Raw genomic sequence first — 22,881 nt, 5'->3', positions numbered from 1 at the left:
GAAATCGCGGCAACATCGCTCAGCGTTTGGGGGGCTATTGCAAATCACAGGCAACGCAAAGGCGTCCCGCGATTTGCAATAATCTCCGGATCGCGGCGATTCTGCCCGCGCTCCATACGCTGACATGTGAATGCAGCCTTAAGGTAAAAAACCTTCTGCCTTTAGAACCACTTTAAAGTGCTTCAGAAAACAGGTTTCAAAACACTTGTTTAAAATGGACCTTACAGGTGATACCTTTAATCTGTCTTCAAGCTCTGGGCAGACAGTTGTTGCGATGAATGCATGGAAATAAATAATTTAATATTTTGGCAGTGAAGAAAACCATTGCTAGCTGCAGGTGTAACCGCAAAGGTCATTTAAAGATTACATTATAAGATTTATTATGTAAAAAAAAAAAAAAAAAATTAAGTTTTCCCTCAAGGAAAAGCTACTACAAAATTGTGGGTACACAAGCCTTCTGTTCTTTAGCACTGTGTTCTAACCCAACAAAACAAACGTTTGTGTGTAATTACCTTTTAATCTTATGTTTTATGTTTCCCTTTGGTTTGATCCAGCAATTCATGCAACTTTGTCACGGCAGGTAGAGCCAATGGAAATTACAGAACGTGCAGGCCAACGTACTGAAAGAATGGCAGTTGCCAAAGCCCGTCAGGTTGGGTTTTGATTTGGCTTTTATTGTTGTCCAAGCCGTAATGGAGATTTTGGCACAATAAATTTAACAGAACAAGGGATTTAAACATTGCCAGCTTACAACGGCAAAAGTCTTTTATGTCTAGATAGACCACTAACTAGACATTTACCAAAACAGACATCAGAAAACCACAATATGGGATTTAACGGCAAACTAAAAGGTATTAAATTAAGACAACCTCAATACAACACAACCAGTCATGATGTAGGAGGATTTGTCAGAGAGAGAACCATTCTGATCTGCTCAAGCAAGCATTCACAACTATTATTCTGGTCACTGTTGTCCAACAGATGGGAGGAATTGTCCAATATGGCAGGTTTTGACGATTTTGGATTAATAACCAACAATGTACATGTGTGCAAAACTCAAATAGAAAATTAATGGTCAGAAGCAGGCTGAGGGGATAGTTGAAAAAGTAGTCCTGTTCTCTGTGAGAACTATGACAACATATGGAGAGATCTACCAAATACATCTGGATGTGATCATTTAAAAAGCACAAGAAAAGGGACGCAAGACATTGGTTACCAACAGATGGCAATGGATAACAAAAATGGTCAGCAGCTGAACAGCTTTTAAAACAGGTTTTTATTTTAAATTTACTTAAAATGCAACACTTTGGGGTTGATTTACTAAAATTGAAGAGTGCAAAATCCGGTGCAGCTGTGCAAGGTAGCCAATCAGGTTCTAGCTTGTTATATTAACCACTTGTGGACCGGAAGATTTTCCTGCTTAATGACCAAGCCCTTTTTTGCGATTCGGCCCTGCATGACTTTAATGGACAATTGTGCGGTCGTGTGACGCTGTACCCAAATAAAAAGGACGTCCTTTTTTCCCCACAAATAGAGCTTTCTTTTGGTGGTATTTGACCACCTATGCAATTTTTATTTTTTGCGCTATAAACAAAAAAAGAGCGACAATTTTGAAAAAATAAAAAACATTTTTCACATTCTGCTATAGGACATTCCCAAAAAAAAAAAAAAATTAAAATCAAAATTTTTTAACATTTTAGGCCAATTTGTTTTCTGCTACATATTTTGGCAAAAAAAAAAATTGCAATAAGCGTATGTTGATTGGTTTGCGCAAAAATTATTGCGTCTACTAACTACGGGAAAGGTTTGTCTTTTTTTTTTTTTTTTTTACTAGTAATTGCGGCGATCTGTGATTTTTTGCGGGACTGCGACATTGCGGCGGACAGATTGGACCCCTGACATTTTTTACACTTTTGGAGGTACCAGTGACATTACTACAGTAATCAGTGCTAAAAATATGTACTGATACTGTAATAATGCCATTGGCAGGGAAGGGGTTAATACTGTTGGTGATCAAGGGGTTAAATGTAAGCCTAGGGGAGTGATTCTAAAGCTGGATACACACTATACAACTTCTGTTGTTCGATTTCCTTTAGATTTACCTTAAACTATGTAGTGCAAGGGCCTGCCTGACTGCATACAAATGTAAAGTCTTTAGGTTTGACCTCATATTATATGGTTTTGATAAATCTAAAGGAAAAAAATCTAAAGACAATTGTATAGTGTGTTTCCAGCTTAACCGTGGGGGGGGGGGTTGGGCTTTTGAAATGATCACAGAGACATGCGATCCTATATAGCAGGATCACATAGCTTCTGTGATCATTGCAGGGAGAAGGATGGACGACTGTGTTTACATCAGCCGGCCGTCTTTTTCTCTCAGCGGGGGAACGATCGCCAGTGTCAGGCGGCAATCAGAGCCGCCTGACACACGCGCTAGCTTCCCCGCTGATGATCAGGGGCGGGAGCCTAGCTCCTCCCAGGCAGATGCCATCTATAAACTTCATCTTGCCTGTAGCTGCCACTCTGCCGCCTTTAAAATACAGTAAGCTGATGGGAAATGGTTAAGCTTTGACAATAAAACCTGGAAGCTGATTGGTTTCTATGCAGAGCTGCACCAGATTTTGCACTCTCCAGTTTTAGCAAATCAAACCCTTTATTATTCTGTTAGCTGTTGGAAAAAATGGCACCCAGTGTTCTAGAAAACATGGTGTCACTAGCAGCAAGTACACCCTATCTTATCTATATCACCACCCACCATACTGCATCTGCTACTTGAAGATTCTATAGTTCACAGGATGCCACCGTCAGCTGGAAAGTAGTACAAAAGAGTTTCACGTTCTCTATACAGACACAATCTTATTTCAGAGGATAGCTATCGAAAGCATGGCAATCTGCAGAAAGATTGGGTTGACATCAGCACAGCTTTAACTAATTGCAAAGTACAAAATTCACTTGAAGCAGTATTAAACCCAAGACCAAAAATGCAATATACAGTATTGCATCTTACCAATTCTACGCGGTGGCTACATTCGTTTTCTTTTTCTCCTCTGTTTTCACCTGGTAATCTGGCCAATACTACACCTCCTGTATCTGAGTGCCCCCACTCTGGATGAAGGAGCAACAGAGGCACCTTTGGATAGCAGCATTGTTAACCTGGGAGGAGGGGTGCAGGAAGCACCAGTAGATTTAGATACACTGATAAATCGAAGCTGAACTCCAGCTAACACTTTATAAGCAGTTCCAGCTTTTTGTGTAAAAGTTTTATATAAATAAAAGTTGATCATTAAAAGCACCCCTACCAGTACTAAAAGGTTTGTCTCAGCCCTCTATTTGCTACATCTGAAAGACAGCTTATTCTATTGAAAAACAGACTTACTGGCAAGATCATCAGAAGAAAATAAAAAAAGGAAACAAATGCAGCCATCACATCTAAGATTGGTAAGCTGCAATATAATAAATGTTTTCTTTTTTGTTTAAAGCGGAGTTCCGGGCACAGAAGTCATTTTTTAACAAACATACCCCCGGGACAGTCAGGGCTAGTACATTCCACAATGGCTAGCCTCTGATCTGTCCCGGTTCGCACTTACCTTTTAGAAGAAATACTTACTTATAAAATTTCTTCCACAGCGTTTCCATCTCTCTTGTGGGCAGCTGAAGCCGGCGCGGTCCTCTTCTGCGTCTTCTTCCGCGTCTTCTTTTCCCAGAATGCGCCTGCACCGGCCCCTCTCGTCACTTCCGGTGCGACGCCGCATTCCTAAACAGCTTCTGCGCATGCCCAGAAGCTGTTTAGCAGGGGAATGCGGCATCGCCCGGAAGTGACGAGCGGGGCCGGTGCCGTCGCCTTGATTCCTGGGAGCTATGACGTTCAGCTCCCAGGAATCATCGCGAGACAGGAAGTGACAGCGGAGCCGCGGCGCTGAGGGAGGAAGTACCCTGAGGTGAGAATTTACGATCTTCAATTACAAGGTGAGTTTTAAAAAAAAAAAAAAACCTAACTATCCAATTCCTTTTCAGGTGATGCAGAACTAGCGGACGGGCACAAAAAAAAAAATATTGATTTTGTGCCCGGAACTCCGCTTTAAAGTGGTTGTAGTGGCTGAAGGTTTTTTTTAAAAAAACCTTTAGTGTGAAATTCCCCTGCAGCATCCCCTCTAATACTTACCCGAGCCTGATCCTGCAATATGCACAAGAGCAGCTGCTTTCCTGGGTCACTCACTCCCTGATCCCGCAATATGCACGAGAGCAGCTGCTCTCCTGGGTCACTCACTCCCTGATCCCGCAATATGCACAAGAGCAGCTGCTCTCCTGGGTCACTCGCTCCTCATTGGCTGAGACACAGCAGTGGGAGCAATTGGCCCCCACTGCCGTCAATCACAGCCAGTGGGACTGAGCCACGCTCTGTTGGAGGCACTCGGCAAGGGGGAGAAGCCAGAAGCACCGACGGGGATCAGAGAATAGGAGGACCGTAGTTAATCTGTGCAAAACCATTGCACAGAGCAGGCAAGTATGACAGGTTTATTATTTTAAAGGAAAAAAAAAAAAGAGCATTTAGAACCACCTAAAGCGCTGGTAAGCCGCAAACAAAAGTCATGGCACGGCACGGCTCTCTCTATGGATGGCTCGCTGACAATTCAGAAAATTAGGAAATCTCAGACACTGCTATAGTAAATATCTCCTAAACGGTGAAGGTGTAAGATATTTACTGTACCTACAGGTAAATTAAAAAGAAGCCTTTACTACTACTTTAGGTTTGTGAATGAGGTGAAGCTGTGCTGATTGCAAGCTTTTTTTTTTTACACACACTAGAAGATACACATTTAATATGTATTAGGGCGTTTTTAAAATATACGTGTCTTGCATGCTGGATAGATGCTACACCCATAATGATGCCACACATACCTTGCCCCCAAGCTAATGTTTGTCAGAGGATTATCACACCTCAAAGACTGAAAAACCAGTTCTAGATGGAAAAAAATGGGATTAGATGAGAAAGAATGATGCGTAGGGAGGTTAAGCAAAAACAATTGTCTTAGAGCTGAGTTCCAGCCTCTAAAAAAAAAAAAAAAAAAAAAAAATAATTTAAAAGTCAGCAGCTACAAATATTGTAGCTGCGGACTTTTAATATAAGGATGCATACCTGTCCAGGGATCCCGCAATGTCGCTCCCCCCCCCCCCATCCCCCAAAGCCGATTTATCCAACAGGTGCAAGAGCCTGCATTGCAACTAAGGGAAACCGGCGGTGAAGCCTTCAGTCGGTTTCCTACTTCGCATGCACAAGTTGCTTTCTGAATGGCCCCGTCATCTCCTGGGACACGCACAGGTCGCAGAAGGCGGGGGGGGGGATCTTTGATGTTAATCCAGAGAGGATGTACCTGCCAAAAAAGGTACAATAAAAAAAAAAGATATCCAAAAACGAGGCGGTGTGGGGTGATCGATTTTATAAGACCTAGTTTCAATTTAGCCTGCAACTCTGCTTTAATAGCAAACAGCCCACACAATCAACACAAGTCAATCAGGAGAGAAGCAAAGGATGATATGGGTGTAAATAGACAATAAAGGTTGGTTGGCCATACAGCTATGATCAGACTACCTTATAGCTTCCGATGCTTACAGTGTGCAGATGAACACAAAATCATTGCATAGTCAATCATGTATGTTTATTCCTATACAGGTAAGAGAGGGAAATGGGAGAGCAGTGCAGGCCAGGGGCATTTATCCTGGGAAGAAACAAGGGCAATCAGAACTGGTCATCCAACTTCAAATGGTTGACCACCAACTCAAGAGCAGTTGACCCATAAGGCCCCTTGCACACTTAAGAGACCTGAAAGTGTAATTTCTTGTAGAGACCTAAAAGTAATATTGATGTCTATGGACCTCAAGTCGCATCAAAGTCAGACCAAAGTAGTGCACTGACTACTTTGAAGTCGCAGATTTGAATGGTACTCACTGAAAATCATGGGGTGAAACTTGCCATGCGACTTTGCAGTCCCAGGACAAGTCGCACAAGTGTGAAAGGGGCCTAAGTGTTTGCCTAACCCACAGGTATAAAGTTATCACGCAATATAGCCGTCTTCAAGTGAACATCATCTTGTATATATGGGCAGCTTAAAAGGGTAACTTCACTTTTGTGGGGGAGAAAAAAAAACAAATAAAAAAAATCATAACAACATGGCATATACAATTGCGACACAATAATATAGCGTACACAATTGCGACACAAATCATATTGTAATTGAATGTTATTAAAAATGATCTTTCCTTTGCAATCTGCAGCTCTGTAATTTTCTGTAAAATGCAATATGGCCATCTGGAGGTGTTCTGTACACAGATGATGTACAGAACACCCAAACAGCTATTTCTTCAGAACAACAAAAGCCCGACCCCCCCCCCCCCCCTGCAGCAGTACAGGGAGAAGTTTCCTGTATTAGCTACCACTGTTTGAAAAACAGCGTGGCTGTGTGGGGCTCCTCCAACACGGTTGCGTAATTCAGACTCGCAGCTCTGTGTGTCTGAACTACAAGTCTTCAACATCCTTAGCAGCTGTTGGCTTGTAGTTCTCAATGCACTACTACGGTGCTGTGGTAGTTCATTGAGTCTTCCTGTCCGAATATCAGTTTCCCGGCACAGGATGTACAGGTAAGCCCATACACTAACAGTGTGCAGGAGACCTGCATGGCACCAGTGATCTGCTGATTGCTGGTACAATGCTTTCCAGGCTCCTACAACAAAAATAATTCAAAGTAAATCAGAAGTGATGAGGTATAGCAGAGAAACAAGGCAGCAGACAGAAATTACACATAGTACTCTAGATTGAGACAAGTACATACTATAGAGGCAAGGGTCTTCAAGCTATGGCCCTCCAGCTGTTAAGGAACTAAAATTTCCATCCTGCCTAGTCATGTAAAACTCTGACATTCACTGTCATAGTTTTACAATGCCTCATGGGATGTGTAGTTCCGCAACAGCTGGAGGGCCGCAGTTTGAGGATCCCTACTATAGAGGGATATGCGATGTTCATATTTCATGTCTGAGGTTTACAACCACTTTAGTGCAGTGTATGGAAAATTTGCATTAAATAAGAAAGTAAAGAGAAGAAATAATCTTCTAAGAAAAGTTAGGGTCAGCTTCAGGCTATTCCATATTTGCTAAAGTGGTATATTTAGAATCTGCCTACTATGGCAAGTAAGAGTAGGGTTGGCCAAAGATTATGCATTAACACAGCGGAGTGTAAGAGTATTAGAACAAATAGAATAACAGAACAAAGTGAGTTATTTGGCCAACCAAGGTTCATTGATAACTAAAAAAAAGTTTGGTTGGTGTGGCCTTTCAAGTGTTCCACTTGGTATTGTATCTCTGGTACCAGTGAGCCCAACAATCGGCCACCAGAATGAAGTACTCCAGATGCCACATACTGCCGTTTTATATTTCATGTACAGAACAAAAACTCACCCAGTCCTATGATGCCTAAAGTCTCCCCTCGGATTCGGGCTGCCCCAGATGCCACCTCCCTTATCTGTTCCACGCTTTGGACTCTCGTGCCTTCCCGTAATGCTTGGTGCAGCCATGTGGTTCTCCTGTACAAATTGAGAATGTGGCACATTGTGGAGTCGGCTGTCTCTTCTACGGAAGCTGCTGGAACATTACATACTGCAATTCCTGGAAGAAAAAACACAGGAAAGACACATGTCCATCAAGTTCGACCTGTCATCTCTGCCCTGGCTTCACTTTTTTTTCTGGCAGATGGATTTGATGAACTTTGTCCAGAACCTCGCACATCACATTTGACAACACATCACAACTCAAAGGTATTCCAGAACAAAAAAACCTGAACAGCCACAGACTTCCTGATCATCTTTGAAATCACTTAAAGGAGTAGTACAGCCAAAGCTCGTTTGGCTGTATTTCTCCTGTGGATCACAGATGGGCATTTCATTATGCACTCCTGTGATCCGTTTTCAGCAGACAGCTTTCGACTGATGTCACATACCTGGTCCGGGCCTCGGAAGGTTGGGATCTGCCCACATGCTTTGACCGGCACCCAGCTCAGCCTCTCAGTGAGCCACCTCAGTGAGCCCCCTCCACAGCCCAATGCTCCATAGAGTCACGGCTCTCTGCTCAGAGAGGAGGGGGGGAAAGAGTGATCAGCGGTGTGTCATCACTCAGTTCTCACTACAGAGATGGTGGAGGACAGATGCACCATTTTCTTTTTTTTTTATCAACAAGACTTTGCTACCACTTTAATGTATGTCAGGGTAAAAATAAAACAAAAGAACCCATGCAGTATACAGTATATCCGCAATGCATCCACATTTCTCCATGTTTTGTCTACTAAAAAGTGCTACAAATACAGAAAATGCCAGTTGATCTAACAAAAGCCCAGTAAACTCCTAACTTGCTATAGTGAGACGACTGCCTCTACAGCAACAACAGCCCAAGCAGTCTATTTAGATTTGCCTGTGTTCTCCTCCAGGTACTACAGATTTTTTTTTGGGCAGGATCAGTAATCATTTTTATGTACTTGCAGTGTTTTTAGGAGACAAACATGGGGAGATGTGCGTGTATTTCAAATGGTGTGGTGCATAATATTCCTTGTTGTCCGCTGTTTTTAATATTCTGCTCAGGAAGACTTTAAAAGGTGATCTTTGCTAAACTAAACTTGAATCTAATCTGACTACATAACAATGCAAAAGGAAAATCAGAACTGTGTATGAAAACCCAGTCTAAATGAGGTTTGAATTCTAGTTATGCATTTTAAAGAATTAAAAAACATAAGAGCTGCCTTCGGCAACCCTTTCTCCTCACCATGGAATAACAGCCAAACAGGTAAAGGGGAAAAAATAAATAAAAGCTCAGCACCTCCATGAATCAGAAGGAACTTTCTCCCTGTACCGTGCACAGCAGGTGCAGAGAAGGATTCCAGCTCCAAATAACGCATCACAAACCAGAAAGGGAAAATCCTACACTATGTAGCCAAAAGTATGAGAACTGACCAACACACCTACATTCGCTTGTTGGACATTCTATTGCAGAACCATGGGCATCAATTTAGTTTGCCACAATGGCTTCCAACTTTGAAGTGACATATAACCCAACCAAATGACACGTCAGAGGACCTCAGAGAAATTGTTAAAGAGTGGAATGAAAATATATTATCTATCTATCAATCTATCTATCTATCTATCTATCTATCTATCTATCTATCTATATATATATATATATATATTTCACAACCCCGATTCCAAAGAAGTTGGGACACTGTACAAATTGTGAATAAAAACAGAATGCAATGATGTGGAAGTTTCAAATTTCAATGTTTTATTCAGAATACAACATAGATGACATATCACATGTTTAAACTGAGAAAATGTATCATTTTAAGGGAAAAATAAGTTGATTTTAAATTTCATGGCATCAACACATCTCAAAAAAGTTGGGACAAGGCCATGTTTACCACTGTGTGGCATCCCCTCTTCTTTTTATAACAGTCTACAAATGCCTGGGGACTGAGAAAACAAGTTGCTCACGTTTAGGAATAGGAATGTTGTCCCATTCTTGTCTAATACAGGCTTCTAGTTGCTCAACTGTCTTAGGTCTTCTTTGTCGCATCTTCCTCTTTATGATGCGCCAAATGTTTTCTATCGGTGAAAGATCTGGATTGCAGGCTGCCAATTTCAGTACCCGGATCCTTCTTCTTTGCAGCCATGATATTGTAATTGATGCAGTATGTGGTCTGGCATTGTCATGTTGGAAAATGCAAGGTCTTCCCTGAAAGAGACGACGTCTGGATAGGAGCATATGTTGTTCTAGAACTTGGATTTACCTTTCAGCATTGATGGTGCCTTTCCAGATGTGTAAGCTGCCCATGCCACATGTACTCATGCAACCCCATACCATCAGAGATGCAGGCTTCTGAACTGAGCGCTGATAACAACTTGGGTTGTCCTTGTCCTCTTTAGTCCGGATGACATGGTGTCCCAGTTTTCCAAAAAGAACTTCAAATTACAGAACAGTTTTCCACTTTGCTGCAGTCCATTTTAAATGAGCCTTGGCCCAGAGAAAACGCCTGCGCCTCTGGATCATGTTTAGATATGGCTTCTTTTTTGGCCTATAGAGTTTTAGCCGGCAACGGCGAATGGCACGGTGGATTGTGTTCAATGACAATGTTTTCTGGAAGTATTCCTGAGCCAATGTTGTGATTTCCATTACAGTAGCATTCCTGTATGTGATGCAGTGCCGTCTAAGGGCCCGAAGATCACGGGCATCCAGTATTGTTTTCTGGCCTTGACCCTTACACACAGAGATTGTTCCAGATTCTCTGAATCTTTGGATGATATTATGCATTGTAGATGATGTTAACTTCAAACTCTTTGCAATTTTTCTCTGAGAAACTCCTTTCTGATATTACTCCACTATTTTTCGCCGCAGCATTGGGGGAATTGGTGATCCTCTGCCCATCTAGACCTCTGAGAGACACTGCCACTCTGAGATATATATAAATATATATATATATATATACCCAATCATGTCCTAATAAGTTGCAAATTGGTCCTCCAGATGTTCCTTATATGTACATTTAACTTTTCCAGCCTCTTATTGCTACCGGTCCCAACTTTTTTGGAATGTATAGCTCTCATGAAATCCAAAATGAGCCAATATTTGGCATGACATTTCAAAATGTCTCACTTTCAACATTTGACATTTTATCTATATTATATTGTTAATAAAATATAAAAGTTTATGAGATTTGTAAATGAGTCCATTCATCTTTAACTCACAATTTGTACAGTGTCCAAACTTTTTTGGAATTGGGTTTGTATGTAATATATATATATATATATATATATATATATATATATATATATATATATATATATATATATATATATATATATACACACACACACACACATATATATATACATATATACACACATACATACATACATACATGTACACACATACATACACACAAACAAAAAGACTTGCCCTTCAATTTATAGGCTAAACATTTAAAAATGATAGGAATTTAGCACCTTCTACTCATTTTATTAAGAGGAGTGCAACAGCATGCTGTACAACCCTCACAAAGTAAAGAATGTAATCTGACAGAATGACAGCTAAGTATCAGAATGCTTTACTTGCACTTAATAACATCTATGCTCATAAATCATAAATCTAAAACAAGAAAAACACTGAAAAAAAAATAAATAAAAGTAATTCATGGTAGTTAAGCAGCAAGGAAATTATGCTTCCCACTAATACATCACTGCTCTACTAAAGTCTGCTAAAGACTACCTGGATGTTACACATCTACTATATAAAAAAAAAAAGAAAAAATTAACCTTTTGAAAAGTCCACACATTCTATTTGGAGTAATTAAATCACTGAATACAAAAACCAACATCAAACCCCCATCTCAACTGTAAAGCATGGTGGAATATTAACTGGGTTTAACTTTAGCTACTGCAAGATGACTCAAGGGGGCATAATCCAACATGATCATAAGCTAGATAGTTACCCTCTAGCGCCCAGCAATGTTGCATCACTTCCTGTCTACAGAGGAGGGGAGTTTTTTGGACCAGGGCAAAGGCTCTTCAAATTCTTAGTCCTGCAATCAACCATCACTGTATTTCAGAGCCCTTTCTGAACTACACATCCCCAGAAAACTGCCCAACTAAAGGGTTGTGGGAGAGCCTTCATATTGGACTGCAACTGGTGGGCTCACTCTCTTAGCCCGGGGACTTCTAACAGGATGGCCGAAAACTGTCAGTCCACACGCAGTGGGACTTAGCAGCTTAGTCTGTTACCAGGACGCTCCTCCAGTACGTCTGCATAGCTGTCTTGCAGATCACCACACCAAGAGACCGCACAGCTCTTTGGCATCCACTACAGCGGTGAGTGCGCTAACAGCTTGCTGTGTGGCCATAGCTCTTTCTTAAAGGCTCATCTTGCACTGTTGGAGACTGCATCTATACCAGGACTGGTGAGAGGGCACTTGCCCACCCTTTGCTGCTCAAGTTGCATAGACCAACTGCTAGGAGACATTGTTATAACCCAGCCAATAGATGAATCTTTGCTACTACCCCCTGGGTTTATGTACAGGCCCGCCATCACTAGCCATCATTCTTCATCAATAAAGGGCCCCAACTTGCTAACTGAAGGAAACCTTAAATTTGAATAGAATCTACCACAAATCATTGATAATTTATCATCTACTGAAAGGCACTCCACTCCTGTATTAATTACTTGTCAAAAGGTATTTATTTAATCCCAGTACAGTGCGCCAGTGGTCCAAAGGAGCTGAGGGGTTTCTGAGTCTCTCCAACCCCCCCAATCAGTGTTGCACTCTCAAAAAGCACCACACATTGGTTATACTGAGTTTGCTGATATTCATGCAGTATTACCCATTTTTTTTTTTTTTTTTGTAATACTGTTAAATTCCTTTGAAATGTGTGTATTGCTGCCTGTAAATAGTTGTAAACCCCTAAGAGAGGACTTGAGACATTTTAGAATGTATTCAGTACAACTGTGGCAAATAAATTATTGCGTCTGTTGCCCTATATTCTGTGCTGGGTATTGTTAGCGGCATTATTGGTCCAACTATGTCTGAACCTAGAGTGTCATTTGGGTTGAGGAGTTTACAGGTTAAGGCAGCACTACAGGCAAGCATCATCCGGTGGCTCCTGGAAGGTTTGCAAACACTGCAGAATCAAAAATATTTATATATATATATATATATATATATATATATATATATATATATATATATATATATATATATATATATATATATATCTATATCTCACACATACACACACAGTATATATTTAATTTTACAAGAAACTGTATCAAGAAATTCAACTGTACTGTATCAAGGTATCCATCTGATCCAAGGGGTTGAGTGATACAACATAATAATCCAATATTAAATACAGAGAACACGTAAACCGTGGAATTGAGATATTTTAAAATGTCAGTGTGTAGGCAGGTGCAGTCTACTTTCTCCACTGCAGGTGGTGCTCAACTGCAGCAGCATTGCAGAGGAAAAGGAAGTCAAGAGGAACAAGTTTCCTCTACCATTTCCTGGGTCACTGGGGGCTATCTGAATGGATGCTGGCATCCACGTGACTGGTGACCATCTTGGGTTGGGCAGAGTCTATTTAAAACCCTGAATCCCAGACTTGGCGCACATTTCATGTGAGGGTAGTGTAGGGACTGGTAACCTGTCTGTTAGGGACAGTAATTAACAGCAGGGAGAGGTTCCAGATGAGTAGGGAAAGAGCAGGGATACAACATCTTTCCTGGAAACCTCCCCTATTTGGGTACAGACCGACCAGGCCGCACTCTGCCCCTCAAGACAGATGCTGTCGGCACACCCGAGACCTACCCTTCACAGCAACATTCTGTGAGTGTGCCTGGTCGGGTTGTCTTTCCACGGTGTTTGAACTTTAACTTCAATTCAGTTCAGTTCTGTGGCTGCAACTGGACTCTGTTTACTGCCGCTGCACCTCTCCACAAGATACCTGACTACAATTCTAATGAATTGGGTCATGGCTGGTTTGATGTAAACTGCTCAAGCAAAACTTCCTACAAATAAGCAAAACACAAAACCATTTCTCAACCTCCTAGGAGCAACTACAGAAAGCGTTTGGTTGAGCTCACAGAAAGTCCATGTTCTACTGGAACTAAATATAAGGGTTCACATATTTTACCATCAATTACTTGACTGTATCTTCATAGAATACTTTAGATATTGAAAGAAAAATGATCCATGTGTTTTATAAAGATAGTATGTGTATATCTGTCCTGATTTAGATGAAAGTCAATCTGATTTTAAGAATTATGCAGAAATCCAGATGAAGGTCTGTCTCATTTTAGAAGTTATGCAGAAATCCAGAGAAATCCTACGAGCTCAGAAAATATTTCGCTAAACCTCTGAGCCTCATTTCTGGACAGTAAGGATGCCCATTATCGTAATGGGTCAATAAGGCAGCTTAGAAAATGAGAAGGGGTTGGACCAGGCTTCCAATCTCTACAGCAAGTATTTAAAAGTATCTGGGCATTTCAGAAGGAGGATCTCACATGCCAAAACCTTGGAGATGCCAATTATGCTATGACAGCACTGGATTAGAGGTTTCTGGTTCACTTTTATTTACAACACCCTTATGTATGAAAATTGCCTGACATCACATTAAAACCATTGCTGCACTGTGATGCTATTCATTTTGAATTGCAGTGCTCCTCAACACAAAGTAAAACACTGTGTTGTGGTGTGCTGAACTGCAAAAAAATTGTGGTTTTCATTTTTTTGCATGTGTTGGCAGCCCATTCAAAGATGCAGGTACCAGATATAGTCCCACTGCATTGAGCTGCACCAACACTCCCTAGCTAATGCAGGTTTTCCACACTTTTGGATGTGTGAGCAGCTGTGCTTCACCGCTCACAAATGAGCCAGCATGGCATTAAGTACTAGTGAAGGTGGCAGGGAGAGCAGGTATTTGATCAATCTCAAGGGGTCCAAAATACCCGTAAAAGTGGGGGAAGAGTGAAGCGATGGCAATTCAAGACATAGGCTAACTGAGTTAAGTATAGATAGGCCCTATGCGTTTTGTCATAGGATGTCCTCAAGGAGCAGAAGCTCCCCCGCTTTTCGAGAATGTTCTTATGACGAAACACATAGGGGGTGGCAGGATGCTGAAGTCATCAGGCACGTCAACATTGCGCTCGCGGCTCAGAGCTAAGGCCAGAGGCGATAGGGCAATACATTTAAGTTGTTTGTACTATTGTCAGTGGAGACAAGTGTGGTTCAAATGTTTTAAAATAAAGGCATATTTTAGATGAATTTACACTATGGATGATTCTTTTTCTTCCTTTATGTGATTCGGATTATATGAGAGGGACTACTGATGATTGCCATTTGTAATGGAGTCTACAGCCATATTATTAAACTTTTATGGTGGAACGCGCAGTAGCTGGTAAATCTGGTGAATTGACCTAGTGATAACGGTGGAGGATAGCACTGGGTGTTTGCTGCACATAGGAAAGGGTTTTTTTTTTTTGAAGAATTTATTTTAATACCATCAACTGTTTCTGTGACTTTGTTTTTGCACAAGATATATGGACATTTGTTTTCTGCACATAGGTTTTTGGCACAAGCATTATTTGCACATTTGTGTGAACATATTCCATTGCACAAGTATATTGCACTAGCACTTTATTTTTTATGAACTTTAACCCTTTTTTTTTTTTTTTTTTTTTTTTAAGTGAACCTATGGTGACAGGGTCACATTAAAATATAAGAGGAAAAGAAAAAAAGGAAAGATGCCATGAATAGGTCCTGGAAGGAAAATGTGCTATCTATAGCAATCAAATCTTCTAACCTAAATCGTAATAGGACAAGCTTGAAGCAAACGGGCAACTACAATAACCACAACTGTTCCCTTTACACACTTAATACATCTGATCCAGTGAAAACTTTACCTAAATCTCCAGCTGATTTGATGTCGATGTTGTCAAACCCACTTCCGATTCGGACGATTATTCGAAGGGCCTTGAACTTCTCCAAGTCTTCTCGTGTTAAAGTGATCGTGTGATACATCAGGGCACCCACTGCTTCATTTAGTACCTGTAAAAGTAACAAACGCAGCTCAGTACTGTATTCTCACCCATGCATACATTTGCAGTCTGCATCACCAAATCATCACATGGAGACCATAAGAAAAAAGGAACAGGCTAAAAGCAGCATCGGATTTGCTGAAGGCATTGAAGTTGTTTTCTAACATATCAGGAAACAATGGTAATTCCGAAGTATATTAGCGCTACCTTCCTAATAAATTCTGAATATTAGGATTTAGCCTTTGTGGACCAGTGTTTATTTTGACGTCAAATTTCAAATTTAGTTTTAGTCATAGTCTTTTGTCTAGAACACAATTTTAGATTTAGTTGTATTTTAGATATTTGAATTGTTTTAGTTTTAGTCGTATTTTAGTCAACTAAAATCAAATGGGTTTAGTTAATGTGATTGTAAAGTCTTGTTTAAAAAATAAAAATAAACACTTACCTTCTTCTGTGCACTTGGTTTTGCACAGGGCAGCCTGGATCCTCCTCTTCTCAGGTCCCTCATTCCTGATACTGGCCCCTTCCTCCTATCGAGTGCAGCTTGCTATGGGGGCACCCGTTTGTCCATTCAGACACGCAGCTGCCATTCTGCTCCATCCCCTCCCTCCAGTTTGTCTCACTGATTTGATTGACAGCTGCGGGAGCCAATGGCGCCACAGCTGTCACTAAGCCAATCAGGAGGGACCCGTGGACATCACTGGACAGAGAGGGGGCACAGGTAAGTATAAAGGAGGTGCTTGGAAGGCTGCTACACATAGAAGGCTTTTTATCCTAATGCATAGAATGCATTAAGATAAAAAAACCTTCCTGACTTTACAACTCTAAATTGCAATGCATTATTTAAACATTTCTCTAGAATTTCCAAACTCTGCATTTTTATTCCAGGTTAGAGACACAATGTATTGGTGCAGAGGCTCAGTATGAATGGTAGGTAACTACCGCTTAGATGAGGTCAGTGACAGCAGACCTAGTAATTCTGCAATGGCAGGTTTTCTTTAACCACTTCAAAACTGGGGCACTTCTGACATTTCTCACATGTTAAACAAAAAAAAAAAAAAAAAAAAAAAGAAGAGATGCAAATTTTAATAGAACGTTACTTAGAGCTCCCAAACATTTTATATTTTTGAAAGCAGAGACCCTGGAGAATAAAATTGTGTTTTTTATGTTGCATGATATGTGTGCAGCCATTTTTTAAATGCAAATTTTTAGAAAATTTTTAGAAAAACAAAAATACTCCTATTAATTTTAGTGCCTACACACAAAATATCCAGAAAAGCCAAAAAGGAACTTTGCCCATGGGACTTTTGTGAGTGGTGCTAAAGAAAGGTCCAACAACATATTAAAAATGTAATGTAATGTACATAATGTTTAAAAAGACTAACAAAAAAACATTAATATGGCTTGATTATAATCATATCATCAATATCCACATATCTAAATAGGACTTTGGTTGGGAGTTGGGACTTTGAATGAGACGTATGACACAGCTGGTAAAATTATTATGCAGTACCACATTTAATGTTGCATAGAAATACATGTGAAAAACATAACATTTTACAAAATATGAAAATGCTATAAATATGAGCTGATATGTAGTCCCCAAGTACAGGTTGTATAGAAACCAACATTGCACCAGACAAGTAAATACAAGGTAACACCTATGATTGGTTGAGACCTGTAATAATTAATGAAGGCTTCCCATATGGAAGAAAAATATATTTCCAATATATTTAGGGAACAATTTTTAGAAATATATTGAATATGGCCAAAATTGTAGCATTTCAAATATATTTCCAATATATTTGGGGGGAAAAAATGAATTTTTTTAAAAATATTTTAAATATATTTTTCTTCCATGTGGGTTAAAGCTCTCTACACCCTTCATGGGGCTGCACCCACTTCTTCTGGAGACAGCCCAGATATCACTTTTTGTATGAGTATACGTCAATGTTGACAGAATCAAAGAGAAACAAAATAATGTGGATTACTTGGCATGTATGTATTAACAACAGGATCATAATACTATGGAAAGAAATCCATAGGGATGGTTCCAACCAGGAGCAGAAGGTGTACGATGGACGTGGGGCCAGACACAAAATGAGGGTCAAAGCTGTAAAAAACCCCTGCGAGAAGGTGGCCAGACAGTCAGAAGGAGCATCACAACTGCTCATCAGCATGCAATAAAATATCCATTTTTTTTGTTAAATATAAAAGATGTTATGCAGAGGAAATGGATATATATCACGTCATGCTTTAAAATTGCACACGCCCGTGGAAGGACGACAAACTACAGCACATTAAATTATCCATAAGTGATGCTTTATAAGTCTTGACTACGGTACTAAAGATGTCTTATCACCTTCCGCTTTGACCAATAACCACTCCCTCCAACCCTTTAATAATCTTACTGACAACTAACTGGCGTTAATGGCCAAAGAAGCCTTTTATTAACCAACGTAATAAACATAACACAGAACGTGGATACAATGTAAATACAGTAGAACTGGAGCCTCAAGGTCCTCGTAGGCCTCACTCACAAGTACCTGCGATCTACTTAAAACAGGCCTCCAGATGAAACACCACCGACTCAGAGACAACCAGCCACAGATACCTCTATTAGAACAACTGGGATCCGTACCTCAGACTGGTCCCTACCAAGTACCTTTTTTAGTGCTCACAGTAACCTACAAGGACCTTGCACCCATCATCCGCTTATCAACCCAATCCCCCAATCCCAATAAGGGGCTTAATCAAAACAGTGGGGAGGAAAATAACAGAGCGGGAAATTTTTTACCTGGCTGATCTCCCTCTTAACTGAACATCTGCCCCCATTTGTGACTAGCCAACCTCCACCTGAAACCCCTCCCATCCCTTACTTACGCCCACACCTGAACCAATTAAAACTGCGTATATATGTATTCTTCTAACTAGTACTCTGGCTCACGAACCCTTTAACCCGTCATGCCGGCCCGTCGTTAATGTCTTCCGTTTTCTTTACCCCAGGCCTCCCTTTACAGGTTACCAGTTTACAATTACACCGGAGGTCTGGTGCTAGGATTATTGCCCTATCTCTGATGTTGGTGGTAATACCTCACATGTGTTCTGCGATCACCATTTAAACTTGCATGGTGGACCTATATATGCATTTGTGTGGGAGCATGGGGCTTTATCTTTTTTTTTTTTTTTAAGCCCCCAATATGCATTGGCTTTTTCTCTAAAAACCTATTGGATTTGTACAAGTTTTTGTGGTGCTCCCATCTTTTCTTCATTCTCCAGACTACTCTGGGGACCACCAAGGATACCCAAGTTGATGAGTGGCCCTTTGAATTTGGACCTAAAGCTCTATATATCAGCATGTCTGCGGTCAAATCAGATTCCCCTGTCCACAGGGGGGAACAACACTGCTGTGCAATTTTATTCAGTACAAACTCCATTGTAGACTCTACTGAAGGAATTGGAAAGATGTCAGATATACTGGCAGGATCAACAAGTAAAAAATCTGATGGGGAGGATGCAGAGAAATAAAAACTGCTGTGTTGATGCCAGTGGCAGGCTGGATGTTTTTTATTTTACCAGTAGCTACATTTTACCAGCTTCACCTCCGGAATATTTACTCCTCTTCATGGCCAGGCCAATTTTGCGATAAGGCACAGCGTTACTTTAACTGACAATTAACGTGGTCATACAACGCTGTACCCAAATAAAATTTATGTCCTTTTTCCCCCACAAATAGAGCTTTCATTTTGTGGTGATTGATCACCTCTGCTTTTTTAATTTTATGCATTATAAACAAAAAAAACACTGACAATGTAAAAAAAAAAAAATAAAAAAAAAATTTTTTTACTTTTGCCTATAAAACATTTCCAATGGAAAAAAATTCAGATCAGTGCTAAAAGTATGCACTGTCACTGTACTGACACTGGCTGGGAAAGGGTTAACATCAGGGGCGATTAAATAGTTACCGGTGTTCCTAGCCAGTGTTTTAACTATAGGAAATGATGGAATTTATTCCCTGCTTTTTCAGAGACACAAACTCCATCACTTCCCCCATCAGAACTGAGATATGCCTTGTTTGCATAGGGAGATCGCAGCTCTGCGTCTTTTCCTCACGATTGGTGGGTGCCAGTGGACATGGAGTCCCCGGTACCCGCCGATCGGCTCCCGCTGTGTGTAATTACATCGAGAGCAAACCACCGGTGTCACGCATGCGCGCCCCCTACCCAGAAGTGTAAGATCGTGTATAAATACGTGAACCGGTGCTGTCCTATAGCAATAAAATTGCTATAGGGCGGATCTGAACTGGATACAATTTTAAACCTTCCATTTTTTTTTTTTTTTAACCCTAAGTTCAGGACTCAATGTAATCACTGGGTATGCAGCTTCTTCATTTTTTAAAGTAAAACTAAAAGGCAAAACTTTTTTCCTCATTTTGGATAAAGTAAGGGAGGGTTTTCTGCCATCTGTGTCCCATCGGGAAGATTTCCCTTCACTTCCTGTCCCATAGCCACATAGGAAGTGAGAAAAGATATCTCCAAACTGAAGGAATCCTGGGGTGTCATGCATGCAGAGACTAGAGCTGTGCGCATCAATAGAAACACAAAGCCCCATAGCCTAGGATGGCAAGGCACTACCCTGCTCCTCTATCCCCCTCTTCCCTACCTTCTCCAAGCTAAAGTCTCGAACACATGATGAGAATAATCAGACAAATGATCGTCCGTTGTTTCTTGCATGCTAGTCCCATATCGAAAATTAAGCGGTTACTCAATTTAGGAATATTCTCATAGGACAGAATACAACTTCGGTAGTGATGTAATGTGTTGCACTGCATTGTAATGTCTTTTTTCCTTTCTGAGCATCCGTAGGTCTTGCTCTTCCGACTTTTTCCAGGCAAACTGTATTATGTTTTGCTGCCTAGTCTGTAGGTCGTACGGACCTGGCAGTGGGGAGTATCACACAATCTGTTGGCTGCAGCCACTGGGATTGTATGTGAAACTGACAGGCAGACTTCTGCCCATCAGATGAGACTATTTGGTGTCTGCTGTGGCCCAAATCGCTCCCACACACCCCTGGTACCGGCGCCCCCCGGCACGCCTCCATGCTTTCTGGGCTCTGCTTGCCCATCAGTGGGCCCAGGAGCTCCATGGCAGCTGCTGATGGGTGGAAGGGAAGGCGAAGAGCAGACACACGTACGCTCTTCTCCCCTTTTTGTTGTGACCCGGAAAGTGACGTCTGACATCACTCAAGCTCTCAGTGTCCCCAGCTAGCTTAGCGGGGAAAGGATGTTTTCTAATGCGATCTGCATTCCAAAACATTCAGTGGAGCACAGGGGAGAAGTGCAGGGTTTTTTTATACCCTGCATGTGTCATTAAAGAGAACCTTTCACCTAAAATCCATCACATAGGGGCTTTTTGTCATCTATTGGCACTTTTCCACTGCAAGTACCAGCTCGGCTCTACTCGGCCCTGCTTGGCCCGGTTTGCTTTTCCACTGCTGGTACCGCATGGTACGGTGTTGGAACGGTTCAGTTCGGTACGGTTTGCTTTTCCACTAAAGTAGTACTAAAGTTAAGTGGGTGGGATAACAACGGGGTGGGTGGGATTCTCTGACCAATCAGTGGCTAGTAGTGACTGCATGCAAAGGATTGTGGGATATTGTACCGGGTATGGTACCTCTTGGAACCACAATCGAGGTTGTACTGTTTTTGAGAGCCGTACCGTTCAGTTCCATGCAGTGGAAAAGCGCCGACGTACCGTACCGTACCGAAACCGTTCCTACACCGTACCATACGGTACCAGCAGTGGAAAAGCACAAAAGCGAGCCGAACCGTTCGGTTCCATGCAATGGAAAAGCGCCATTTGTGATGGAAAAAAAAAAAAGTTACACCCAAGCACATACAACCCCCCCCCCCCCCCCCAAAAAAAAGAAAATTGATGCCCCACCACAAATACGCACATACAAACATAAATGCTTCCTTCAAGGGTGCCTACGTGTGAAACCGTTGATTGCGATACATGTTACATATAGCCGCACACGCCAATAACTCTGGAACAAGACCTCCTCCGTAACACTAAACTGATGACCTGTAGGTGGCTTTTGAAGCGTCACCTATAGAAAATACAGGGTACTAAAGTTTGTCGCCATTTCACGAACGCACACAAATTTAAGGTTGGACATGCTGGGTATCTATTTACTCGGCACAACCTTGTCTCTTATATTTTAGCAAAAATTTGGTAAATCTATTGCGTTTGTTTGCCCTTAATTCACTTTAGTGTGTTTTTTACTGAAATTGTGCATACATACCCTTTGCAGTAAAAAAATGTGACGTAAAAAATTAGAACTACCACCATTTTCTTCTCTAGGGTGTCAGCCTTCTGAAAATATAATGTTTGGGGGTTTAGTGCAATCTTCAGTCCGAAAAAATTTTTTTTATACGTGTGCAAAAAATGCAAAAACTGCACCTTCAGTTTTTCGCCTACAAAAGTAGGAATCGGCTGTCAAAAGCACTATACTAAATCGGATAATCGCCCGATCGTTACTCATAGGACATTTTTCTTCCAATGTTCTTACTGTGTGTACAGGCCTCAACAGACTGCACTATCCACTAAACTCCTTCCTGTGACGACAGGAGGCTCAGGGAAGCGGCACTTAGAGAGCAGCAACATTGAAATTGTAAATTGCAAGTGTTGGACTATGTATTGTATCACAGTTTACAGAAGAATTTTTATTTTTATGTATTTAATAGTACATTACCTTTCATGTTTTGTAAGAAAAGCCCTGGTCATATAAAAACAACTTACACAGATGAATGCAAAAGTCACAGAACTGGATCAGTATCATAGAATGAAAAGAGGTTGTGGTTGCTCTCACTGCACAAAGGACAGTTAGCTGGTAAATTCGCCACAACGACAGAGGGGAAAAAACTGCAACTGTTAAATAGGAACAGCAAATCCATTGTTGGTGATTGTAGCTCCTGTGCCTCTCACACAGAGCCCGCTGTATAATCACCACGGGGCCTCTGTACAAACCCATCACTTGTAATAAAGTTATAAACTGGCACGCTGGTATGAAGGTGCGGGGAAGGTTTTGTCATCCATAATCGTGGCTGAAAGAGAAAACTCCAGTGACTTTGTTACAGGAGAGATTTATCACTTGAAGTCCATAGATCAAGACAGCTCTGCTCACTGTGGATTCACAAGCAATAAGTGATGCCAGGAGCGATATGTACAACGTGATACCAGAGGACATCCCATGAATATATGGTGT

The 22,881-nt window shown here is 41.1% G+C and overlaps 1 protein-coding gene across 5 annotated transcripts in view; it reads right to left on the bottom strand.

Annotated features, from left to right (window-relative positions):
- Nucleotides 1-22,881, bottom strand: part of CTBP1 (C-terminal binding protein 1) — a 999,951-nt gene that overhangs the window by 74,100 nt on the left and 902,970 nt on the right. For all 5 annotated transcript variants that reach the window (XM_082247492.1, XM_082247495.1, XM_082247493.1 and 2 more), the window contains 2 exons: nt 15,481-15,625; nt 7,450-7,656 (listed from right to left, as the gene is read on the bottom strand). In XM_082247492.1, the coding sequence (XP_082103618.1) occupies nt 7,450-7,656; nt 15,481-15,625 (352 nt within the window). The remainder of the gene's footprint in view (nt 1-7,449; nt 7,657-15,480; nt 15,626-22,881) is intronic.

The sequence above is a fragment of the Pelophylax lessonae genome (assembly GCF_965119305.1).
Source record: "Pelophylax lessonae genome assembly, chromosome: 1".
In the NCBI taxonomy this organism is placed as follows: Eukaryota; Metazoa; Chordata; class Amphibia; order Anura; family Ranidae; genus Pelophylax; species Pelophylax lessonae.
This window is presented reverse-complemented; position numbering and strand designations above follow the sequence as displayed.